Source organism: Poecilia latipinna, unplaced genomic scaffold (assembly GCF_001443285.1).
Source record: "Poecilia latipinna isolate Pla-1442-1.1 unplaced genomic scaffold, P_latipinna-1.0 Scaffold184, whole genome shotgun sequence".
NCBI lineage: Eukaryota > Metazoa > Chordata > Actinopteri > Cyprinodontiformes > Poeciliidae > Poecilia > Poecilia latipinna.
Window position 1 is genome coordinate 81,716 of NW_015112800.1, and position 12,008 is coordinate 93,723.

At 40.1% G+C, this 12,008-nt stretch overlaps 1 protein-coding gene across 2 annotated transcripts in view; it reads right to left on the reverse strand.

Moving 5' to 3' along the window:
* lonp2 (lon peptidase 2, peroxisomal) overlaps positions 1 to 12,008 on the reverse strand; it is a 39,379-nt gene that overhangs the window by 19,026 nt on the left and 8,345 nt on the right. For both annotated transcript variants that reach the window (XM_015030495.1, XM_015030494.1), the window contains exons 2-8: positions 11,832 to 11,967; positions 10,288 to 10,401; positions 4,587 to 4,718; positions 4,339 to 4,461; positions 3,399 to 3,562; positions 2,427 to 2,521; positions 263 to 381 (exon numbers count right to left, since the gene is read on the reverse strand). In XM_015030495.1, the coding sequence (XP_014885981.1) occupies positions 263 to 381; positions 2,427 to 2,521; positions 3,399 to 3,562; positions 4,339 to 4,461; positions 4,587 to 4,718; positions 10,288 to 10,401; positions 11,832 to 11,967 (883 nt within the window). The remainder of the gene's footprint in view (positions 1 to 262; positions 382 to 2,426; positions 2,522 to 3,398; positions 3,563 to 4,338; positions 4,462 to 4,586; positions 4,719 to 10,287; positions 10,402 to 11,831; positions 11,968 to 12,008) is intronic.

Here is a 12,008-nt window from a genome sequence, read left to right on the forward strand (position 1 = left end):
GTGAGTTGCTAGGTAACCAAAGAGCGAGAGTTGCTAGGTAACCACAGAATGCGTGAGTTGCTAGGTAACCAAAGAGCGTGAGTTAGTTGATTCCACCAACATTTCTTAGCTGTCCATGAGGCGTTAAGCAGCCAAAGCCTTTGAGTGTTGAATATTCCATCAGATGTTTTATCTGCTGATGTTGATCATCTGAATCCTGAACTCTGAATCAACCCTTCCTCTCGGTTTCAGTGGGATTGAAGCCCCGATCGGGTTAAATCACCTTCAGTGAGGTCTTCAGCTGTCTGACGGCGAGGTACTCCAGCACACGCCTCTTCAGCTTGTCCATGGCGTAGTGGTCGTTGTCCAGCAGCGTCCGAGCGGCTCGGATGTCCAGGCAGTCTGAACACGTTGAAAACAGAAAAAACGTCGAAGTTAGACTAGATTTAATGAATCCACGTCTGTAGGAAGGTTATTCTTCCACCAAGAGTCAGACAATAAATCGATTTGTTTGGCTTTTGAAGATTTCATTTTTGTAAAATCAGGATTTTTTTTGGATCTCTACAGTTCAGAGTGATGTCAGCACGCCCTTAGCCGCCATCTTGTTTTATAAGCGTATTTTACAGCTTCTGTTCTTTTGGACATTGAGTTGGACTGAACACATCTCTGTTCATCTAGAAAAGCATCCAGAAAAAAGTCAGAAATTTCTGAGATCTAAAAGTTGAAAACTTGCTAGAAAAAAAATAGAAATTTTGAGATTACTTAGTAATTTTTGAAATTTTTGAAACTCAGAAATGTTCATGTTTTTTCTAGAAAATTTCTGAGTAACCTAACCTTTTTTTCTTTTTCCAAGCAAATTTTTGACATTTCAAAATTTGAAATTTCCTTATCTTTAAAAAAAATTCTGAGTTTTCAGGTATAAATTCACTTCTATTTTTTCCATCTACAATGTATCTGAGGCGCCATCATAGTGATGTGACCAGCTCAGTCGGTCAAGTGTCATTGGGTAAATAATGCAAAGTTCCATCAAAACTTTCATTAAAAGTGTCATCTTTGCATTAATGGTGTAGCTATTTACCGAGTAACTCTGCATGACAACAGTCCTAAACATTCATGAATGCTCCTCCATGTTATTGACAGTGTTATGTCAGTTATTCTGTCCCTTCTGAACAATTTCTTCTGTGGTCCGGCTGCATGTTGGGATAAAAACATGCACTGCCAATGGAGGAAGAGATGTAGCTCTTCAGTTCTGGGCTTACTTGGAAGTGAGTTGGACACTGGTCAAAACTGTCCTGCACTGGTGGCCGGATAAAACCCCGACAGGGACCGGCTGCATCCTGGATGGATGCTGTTTTCCTCTTTACTCCGTTCCTTGCAACAAAAGCCCTGGAACGCTGATCCTCCTGACCACAATCCGCCATCCCAGATGCCTCGAGTGAAACCGCTCATGCATACATACATGTGGGAGCGTCCATTCTTATTTGTATTTTCCAAACTTGTCCTGATTGGAGCTGTAGCTTTGCTTTCCCCACACGCTGCCTCTGGGAGATACGGTGTTTATCTCCTCAGATGATAAATGGTCCAACATGTTCGCTGGCTGATGGCCAGCTCTGTCGCTGCACAAAGACCAGGAGGCCTCCAGGAAAAACCCGGCTCTTCAGACGAATCGTGACATTTGACTGTTTGGACGGAGCTGGTTACTTTTAAAGGATTATATAAGCTATCTGAGTCGTTTAACATTCCTGGCGCACAAACTGGGAATAATCTGTTATCCAGCTATCTTTACACTTGACAAAAGTTTTCCAGCATCAAAGAATTGGCTCCATTTGAGTAAGATAATATTGACACTTAGAGCCAAACACACTGATTTCCACTTAATGACACATTAAGGTATCAACGCTTTTTATTGCCTTTGCAATTAAGAGTTGCACTAATCTGTTAATTGCATCACAACTGAAAACTCCTATAATTTCCGGTCTGTAAACACATCGACAGACTTCCTGTTTGTTGACGCAGGGCAATTAAATTTACATACAAATTATTAGATGCTTAAATATAGAGAATTTGTTCCTTTCTTCTCTTTTATGTGTCCTTAGAAAAATGTAACAGAATCAGCAAATCAGACCTCTTAGAAAATAAAGAAATCTATTCGATGCAAATGAAAATATGCATAAGATAAAAGACCAGCTGACCGTGCAACTAATTTTCACAACTCCCATTCCTCTTGATCTTAAAATAATGCATCTCCATAATTTAAAGGAAGAGATGGATATCTGTGGAAAAACTTTTTATTTTGTGCAAAACTCCTTTTTTTGCAAACCCCTTGTTAGCTTAAACGTTGCTACAAGTTAATGTCCTCTCTGTGTTTTCTGAGAGAAAAACTAAAGTAAACCTTAAATAATAAATAATGAGCAGCTAAGTGAAAGAAAAGGCCAAACTCTGTGCACCTTTGGTGCTTTTGCTCCACGGCAGCTCCACCATCAGCTCCAAGTAGTTTCTGGTCAGCGCATACTCAGGCATGGACTGAGGCATCTTCTTCAACCTGAAAACACCCAATCAGACGCGACACGTTACCAGCTTAATGGAAAGACAAAAAAAGAATAAAATTCAGCTCAACAACATCACTGATGAGGGACGCTTTCCACAGTCAGGACACGGCGTCCACACATCCTTAAAAATCATTAAAATATAAGTTAGCTTTAAATATGCCAACCATGGATCTTAAATTTTGTGTGGCAGGATAATTTAATCTTGTATATTCTATGTATTTTTTCATCACTGGACTTTTCTGTCAGGCAAACGTTTGAATCACCCACAAACGTCTTCACTGCAGTTTTGTGGACGTTTGTTCCAGATTTGTGGTGCCTAGAAGCTGAATGCTGCTTCTCCATTTCCGTTGATTTTTCTCCAAAATTGTCAAAAACTTTCTTACTTGTACTAAACAGCTGCCTCAGACTTAATTGATGTCAGATTATAATCCATGATTGATACAAGTAACAAAAAGTGGCATTTACTGGCATAAATGAGCGCAAATATTTCCAAATTAGTGCCACAAACACTTTGATTTTTATTGCAAAAATCACAAAAAGAATCACAAAAACCTGGAAGGACTGAAAGATATTCAATTATATTACTTAATTTTAAGAACTGATAAATATTTGAACAGTTTGTGAAAAGGTTTCAATAATACATTCTGGCACAACCGTCCCTTTAAAAGGATTCATGATCTTGATTTGACCCAAAATGAAAATGATTTTGAACCCCTGATATAAAATCTGCATTTGTTTTGTAGGTTTCTGTCATGATCCAGGTTTTAAATGTTAATGGTTTTAAAAAGTCCTACATCTGTGTTGAATGATGGTTGAAGATCTTGTTTCAGGGAGAAAACAGCTGCAGTAACCTAAACGTTTTGTTTTTACCTTTTTAGTTCTTTCAGACAGACTCTGAGTGCCGCTTCCGGCATGCTGGCGCCGTGGATCTTCCTCTCCAGAGCAGCCATGTCATCACCATCCTCACCCTCATCATCCTCGTCTAGATTTAACTGTCGCCCTGGGAACACGCCGCCCTTACGCACCGACAACACCTGAACAGGTGACAAAGGGTTGGTTTTATTCTCACTGATTGGTGGTTCCACTCAGAAATGTGTGCAATGCAAAAGTATTCCCACTTATTTCACTTTCTCACAGTTTGTGGCTCTGAGCTCCACCAATCTGGCAGAAAAAAAAGCAATTGTTGCATATGAAGAAAGTGGAAGGAGGATCTCACATTGACCCTAAAGCATCGACTCCGAGGAGGGGAATAAAAACGCAGACAAACATTTCAGATTTTCATTTGGAAAATAAAATGTATCCATATCCAGGACTTCATCTCTGGGTGATTCAGTAAAGGATTCTTCAGTTATTCAGAATCTGATTCTTCAGGTCTGATTTGCTTCAGTTATGAACATGGCTGGAAGAAACCAAAATGTCAGAACATTCAGAGTGAAAGGGCCGTTAAGGTCAATAATGGGATCATAGAGGAGATGTGAGTCTGATGCTCTATTCAGTTAAATGTTTGCTGCATGGCAATCCAAGCAAGAATAAAGACGATATAAAACCATAACAGCCTTATTAGTTATTCCAACTTGTAATTCCCAAGAGCCTCCTTTTTCTTCCCACTTTATAATTATGCACCTTCTTGTGTCTACCAAATAAAATCCAGATGAAACACTTTGAACTTTGACCTCTGAGAGATACACATTACAGCTGTATTTATGCTAAGATAAAGTTACTCTGTTTTGTCTTATTTAGGTGACATTCGAACAAAGTGCTGGTTTGTGCTGGTCCTAAACTTTGAGCGCATAAGGAAAACCCCGGTTACCCTCTTGTCAGAGTCTGGACTCATTTTCCTGGTTTTCTGCAGCAGCTTCAGTCCCTCGATCTGCCTGGTCAGCATGGGCAGAGCCTTCCTGAAGCGCTCCTCCAGCCTGACTGCATCCAGCACCTTAATGACCCACAAACAGACGGACGTTCCTACCAACTCAGCCAAATGGTTTTTACTTGTCATGCAGTGATATCAAAGTGTCAGCTTCACATTCAGTGTGAGCCGTCAATAGTCTGAGGTCCCACCTGGAGTTTCTCCTTGTTGGAGGTGCGGATCATCGAGGCAACCACATCCGGCAGAGTTTCCCTGGGCAGACTGTCCAGCAGGCGCCTGAACTTGGCCACCACCGGGACCGACATGTCCAACATTCCTAATAACTGCAACACACACAAGGAGAAGCATTTGGATCTGATTGAAACAATTAAAGCATGTTTCCACAAACTTTTGTCGTCATATCCCATCAACTGTGCGTTGCTATGATAAGCTGTTTTGAAACTACAGCTCGCTTTCATCACGCTCCAATATTTCCACTGGGGAGACTGGAAGCAGCGCCGACATCCACGGCGGAGTTATACGGAGCTGATCCAATGAAACTGGTTCGGAGAGACGCTGCAGGGAGAGGCTTTGGAGTGATGCGATTAGTGAAAAAGCTGAATTATTTGGAAACCTGAAGGATGTCTGGTCAGATAACTCAGTAATATTTCAGTCAGTAACAACACGGTGTGCCAAGTTTTCAGCCAGCAGCGTTTTAGAAATGATCTCTGGAGTTTACAACCATTTTTATTCACATTATTTAATAATCTGCTACATTGTGCCATAAAAGCTGAAAATGATTGATACCCCAGCCAGATTTAAAGTTTAAATCATCTTTATGCAACAATCACAAGAGAGGTTTCATTTTAAGAAACAATAAAGCATGTCCTTTTAATGATTACAGAGCAGATTTTCTTCATGTTTCCACTTGATCTTTGGCAAAGAAGCTCAACTCTGAGGTTGGAACCATAATCTTCATTTCCCTCCACAGATTCTCAATCAGATTTAAGTCGGGACTCTAAAATGTTGATAATACTCCCAGTTAAAAAAAACAACAAATACTCAACTTTCTCATTTTCAATAAAATACAAAGTGATTATTGTTAAGCAAGAAGAAAAAAAATTGTGGTGATTTCCACTTGACAAATTTCCAAGTGTCAAAACAGATTTTTGCATATTTTTGTACTTCCCTTTGGGTTTCAACTGCTTTTAAAAACAGCTTCAAAAAAAACTTTTTTTGGCAATAAGTTTATGTTTACGAGCTGTTTCAAAAACCTCCAGAAAGTAATGTTACAAATCAGCAGGCACTGCCCCGTTACCTAGCAACCCCAGCAGAGTTCTGCCCCATCCATTACCTAGCAACCCCACAAAAGTTCCACCTGTAACCTAGCAACCCCAGTCAATCCCAGCATGTTTGGTCAGCAGGTTTTACTGCTGTATTTGCTGCACAATGGCTGCTGGAAAAGATAAGCGTTTTCTTGTTGACTTAGCATCCAGAAACCACTTGCTGCATTCTTGTTGATTGTGTAGGAGGCTCCACTTCTGCTTTTCAAAGATGTATTGTTGCATAATTGTGCAACTGCTAGCAGCCATTTTCACGTGTGAGTGGAAGCTGAAGTGGGGGACGTGGCCAACAGCGGCTGATTGGGATTTAAAGTGACAAGACGCCCTAAAACTAAGCTCATTGTAGGTGAAAATTAAAGTCACAGAATGAGTTCGTCAAAGTCAGTTTTGAATATTTTTATGTTTTAAGTCCAATAGGTCACTTATGACTACTGAGGTTGGCAATGAACTTAGTAGTCTTCGGGCTTTAAACATCAAATCTTTGGAGGGTCGATGGATGGATGAATAAAATATCTCATTATGTTTCTGTTCTCTAATCGAACTAATAACACTTAAAGCTAATTCCAAACATTTCTTTATCTTTAAGGATTGCATGGAAACCCTGATGACTGATTGGGCTGAAATGAATCAAATTATTGAAAAATCCAAAGGTAAACTCTGAAAGTCCGGCAGTAAGCCTGGAGAACTTCAGATCTGGACCAGGTCAGTTGGGTTCACAGGACAAAGAGAAGACATTTAAAACTTTTGGATCGGACAGCAGCAACGTTTCCTTCTCAACGGCTCTGCAGGTTCACCTCATTTCAAACGTGAACCACCAGCCTGAAGACAGAAAACATTAAGAGCAAGTTAAAGTTCCGTTTAATTCCTGACGGGGTTAAACGGATTATCGATCAAATCCATCAGAACTTGTCGTTTTCAGAAACCTGCAGCCGTTTACACACTGGAGAAGACAGATTCTGTCTGTTTCATCCCATGTTGATAAAATTCAACATTCCAGCGGTAATCTCCTTTTTGTTTCACCTGCAGATAGTCAGAGTGGATCTTTACATGAATTGTGGGAACAGAGATGGACGGGGCGCCTTGTGATTTCAAAAATTTAGTGCTGCACATCTGCTGGCCGCAGGTCTTCGCATGACAACGTAATTCAACGAAGAACTTAATTCATTCCGAGGGAAAGCTGTGCCCTACAAAAAAGAGATCCAATCGAGCTTCTATGTTTGTGTGCATGTTCAAAAGGACATCTGTGAGATGGAAGATGAAGACGAGAAGTGGAGGAATGATTCAGATCCGATCTGACTGCATGCCTACAACATGAGGTCGGTGGAGAAACTGGAACTAATCACAGAGTTGGGTAAAAATCACCAGCGTAGGAATATGAACTACGAAAGGATGAATTACTTCAGCTCTGTGTTCTCAGTTTGGCCGTGAATTTATTATACCTCCCCTCCGAAACCCCCCCCCCCCCAAAAAAAACCCAACCACCAAAAAGTTTTTCAAATCTTATTTTTGTAAACATAAAGTTTCCAGAATCCTGGCTGATCGCAACATCGACTGGGTTCTAAAACTTCATGTTAAATTAATAACATTTTATTATTAATAACAATAATATTATTATATTGTCATCATAATAATATTAGATTATGAAATATTATAACCCAATGCATTATAATGAAGTAAGGAAGGGAAGAAAGGGGATAAAAAAAGAAGAAAGGTTTGAAGGAAGGAATAAAGGAAGGAAAGAATATTTGAATGATGGAAAGGAGAAAATAAGTAAATGAAGGAAGAAAAGAAGGAATCAAAGAGGGAGAATGGAAGGTAAGAAGGAAATGAAGGATGAAAGGAAGGAAGGAAACAGAAGAAAGCATAAACCGATGGATGGACTGAAGGTTGGTTTTAAATTTTATTCAATTTAATGTAAAAAAAAAAAACAGTTTGACTGCAAAAATTTTTTTGTAATGTTTACATTTTTGAAAAAAGTTAAATTCTGGAGTCAAAATTTGTTTCTTTCCTGAAACTTGAAAATAAGAAAATAATATCTGTCATTTTCCTGATCGGATTTCCACTCTGCTGCATCAACCTCTTGGGAAAACCTCAGTAAACTGAGGGACGGAAAACTGATGCATCCGAAACAAGGAAAAAAGAAAGTAGCTCTTTTCCCTGAAGCTGCAACAACCAGAACAACGATCACACTTCACATGAAGTGCATACATCCAAACTATTATATCCGAGTAGCTTTTCTGAATAAATGTACTTTTAGGAGTAATTTTACTATGCTGTACTTTTTACTTTTACTTCAGTAATTTTATTATGCTGTATCTTACACCTGCTAGCAGGTAAGAGGAAAATTACGTTACTCAGTTTTTGCAGAGTACGTATCAAAGCTTATTTATCCTCTGTTCTCCTCCTCACTCAAGTTTCTTCCACACTAATTAACCAAAGACGACTGGAAACGTTTCAAAAGGCATAAAACACACCTCTTGTCTCGGAGCTATGATGTCATCGAGTCTCGTTAAGCACGCAGCTCATCAACATGAAACACACGATCATTTCATGGAAACGAAGAGGAAATTAGCGCATATAAGACTTTGAAAAACATTAAATCCTGAGAACTTTAAAAGCTCGTTTCCCTGCAGGTTTGCAGTAAATCAAATAACTCCAGGAGCTAAAAGAGGGCGAGTCAGCTGTGATAGAGCCAAATCTTTCCATCTGTAAAGTTTATCAAAGTCTTCTTTCTTCCACTTTGCAACTTCTGAGAAATTATTACAGAATGGCAGCTGAAGGAAACACAGCAGGATGGGAGAAGATTTCAGGAAACCTGTCAAATCTTTGCTAAATCGCTGCTGGGCAGGAAGACAAAGAGAAATGTTCTCCACAAGGAGAGATACTCTGCAGGGCCGTTCCAACGAGGGAAGATCAGGTGAAAGCTTGAAGTAATCCTGACGTTTTATCGGCCATGTGTGGACAGGCCGCCGCAGACACGGGCGAACAAAGCTCGACTCCTCAAACAGAGTCAGACAGAGGCAGCAGCACTACGAGATTCTGACTTTTTAAAGGATGGCAGAGAAAACACTGAGGAAGACAAACTTCCAACCTGAGCTTCAATTCAGTTTCCCTCTGCTCAGTTAAAACGTGATATACTGATATTTCTACATATAGTCATAAAAAGAAGCTACACCTTCAAGTCAGTTTTAGGTTGCTTTCCTACCTGATAGTCCGGTAGATTCAGTTTTATTGGGGACCAAAATGGCAACATTTGTTACATTTCAGCACTGTGGAAATGTGCTGCATCAAACAAACTAAACTCTTTGAAAAACCTTTTCCCCTCCTCACCTGTGGGGGCGCTGCACCAAGAACCACTGGAGGAAATGACACGAAAACCTCCAAAGAATACAATGAGTGCAACTTCCTTCTTCACAAAATGTAAACATGTAACAAATGTTGCAAATTTGGTAAAGGTAATTTTATCTACATAGCACATTTTTAGCAACAAGGCAATACAAGGTGCTTTGCAGGAATTAAAAGGAAATACAAACAAAGTAACAAACCAAAGGAAAGAGAAAAAGAAGAAAAAGCTAATAATGTTGATCCAAAGTAAATAAACTAGATACTTCTATTCAGGGTTGCTAGATAAGCATAAGTAAGTATCCTTTGGTCTAATTCATTTTCTGGGTTGGAAGAATAGGAGTCTAAAACACAGTTGCTAAGGTCGTTTTTCTGGATTCCAAGTTTATTGTAATCCCTGTTCTGGGTTGCTAAAAAGTGTAAGTATCATCTTGACTTTCTTTTTAATGGTTTTATTGGCTCTGGTGGCCTTTATTTGATAGTTAATTGACAGGAAAGTTGGTAATGAGAGGGGGGGAAGACATGCGGCAAGGGCCGCCAGGCCGGGAATCGAACCTGCGACGGCTGTTTTGAGGTCTAAGGCCTCCAAATGTGGGTTGTGCTTAACCGCTGCGCCACCACAGCACACCCCTCCAAAAATATGATCCAAAAACAGAGCAAGCAGGGCAGAAAGGACAGGGAGGGAGCAGAAGAGAAAAGCATCACGGAGAGCAAGAGAGCAAAAGTCTCCAATCTACTGGACTATCAGGTGTGAAAACACTAAAGTCTGAATGACCTGATTTCTCAGTTGTTGACATGAGCCATCTGACCTTTTAATTCATTTTCCAAAATCTCCCAATCCCTGGAGTCTTTCTGCATTCAGTTTATATGAATAAACAAACTTTAAAGGACATAAAGGACATGTACTTATCCATCAGGAAATAGATAAGAGATGTGATCTTGTAGAGCGTGGGGACAGGTTAACACAGGGACACACAGGACAAAAAGCATCCACGCAGTAAGACGCACATTTTTGGAAAAAGTGTGGAGACTGGAGGAAAATTCTGGAAGGCTTGGAGATCAAGCAAACTCTTCATGCTGCAAGGCAGCGATGCAGCTGCATCAGGCGTTTGGTTTATTTTTAGCAAAACAAACGATGACACAGAGAACCAGAACACTGCGAGTCACTTTGTCTTCCCCTGCTTTTTAAAACCCACATCAGGTGCGAATGAAGTTAAATAAAACACACCTGAACAGCAGCCTGGTAGAACCTCTGAGAGAGCTCTCCCAGTTCTCCATCTTCTGCTGTAGCGCCCTCTGCTGTTGACGTTGTGTACTGCTCCAGTTTATCCAGCTGCTCCACCTGCATTTCACCACAAAAGACTCAGACATTTGTGTATTTTTGCAGATGACACCAGATTTTTACATACACCGAATAAAAAGATGCAAACAAATTTTTCGTCTCTATGTCTGAAGTTAAATCAAACCAATTTTTTCTTGTTTTAGCTTAGTTAAACTGATCAAAATTGTTTTTATTTGGAAATGCCAGAAAATGTAGCGAGAACATTCTTTAGATATGTGTTTTTTTTTTAAAGTCTGACAAAGTCAGAAATGTACAATTATTTTCTAGGACATTTCTGAGATTAATCTAAAAATTTATTGATTTTTGTCTAGCAAATTTAAAATTGTTCAAACTCAGAAATGTCCATGTTGTTCATAAAAATTTCTGAGAGTAATCCTTTCTGGTTAATCTCAGATTTTTTTCTAGCAACTCTTCGACTTTCCAAAATCAAAAATTATACTTTTTGTAGAAAATTTCTGAGATTAACCTAAAAATTCTTGGAGGGAATTTACTCCTCCTTTCTCTTCCATCTACAATGAATGTTTGAATCTTGTGTTTGTTGAGACTACAGATGGAAATCCATCTAAATCTGCTACATTTACAACAATATTCTACGTACATTAACACAATCCTATTCAAACAAAGTCAGTCAATCAGAAACTGGGTTAAGGTTGCAGAAAACGTCATCTTGCAGCTCTGCAGGAGTTTCGTGCATCCCTTTGGGTTCATGTGACCTTTGAACTTCCTGTGTGTTTTGCTTTAAGATGTCGGTCCAGCTGTATGGACTCCATTGACACCTGAAGGCATCGTGAGCCTCCAGACGTGTTCCGACTGAGCTGTGATCGCCATGCAGGATAAATTCACACCTGTCTGTTGGACTTTTGTTCCCGTCTCCTATAAGGCCTTAATCGTAGCACATTTTCTGCATTTACAGAATGCTAAAAGGCCAGAAATCGCAGCCAGGAGGGTTATTTACGACCACAGAGAGATAAAACCTCCTCAGAACAGCTCGTCTTGGCAGCGAAGGTGTTTAACAGCAACGGTTTAAAGAATGCAAACACAGACAGAACCACAGCGTTGCTGCGGCCCAATCTGTGGTTTCATCGCCTCATTTGGTCTGTGGGAATCCCAACACTACGCTTCCACTTAAGAGTTTATACGAAGCAATAAAGCTGCGGTCTCTTCGATCTGCTGATGAACGGGGAAAAGAATGAAAACATTTATTTTCTTGTTTTCAACATAACAGTGTGGCAGCCAGGGATTTAATTGGGTTTTATGGAAACTGCTGACAGAAACAGAAAAAGAAACATCCTGAGAAAATATCTTGGGGTTTTTTTATAACATTTTTATTTTAACGCAGGTTTTGTGTTCCTCAACAGCGAGGAAGAACAAGCTGAATAGTAGAATGAATATGAGCCACCAGCAGTGTTGATGAAAGCGAAGGTTTTTACCTCAGCCAGGACAAACGGCCGCTCCTTCAGCAGACTGGAAACCCGGAAACGACAGAGACCAGTGATGAGGAGCGTGTAGTGAGGCTTCGGCCAGTTACTGCCGACAACCTGGACGGCGATTCCTGCTGTACCGATCCTGGAGAGAGAGGGAGAGAGAGGGGAGAGAGAGGAGGGAGA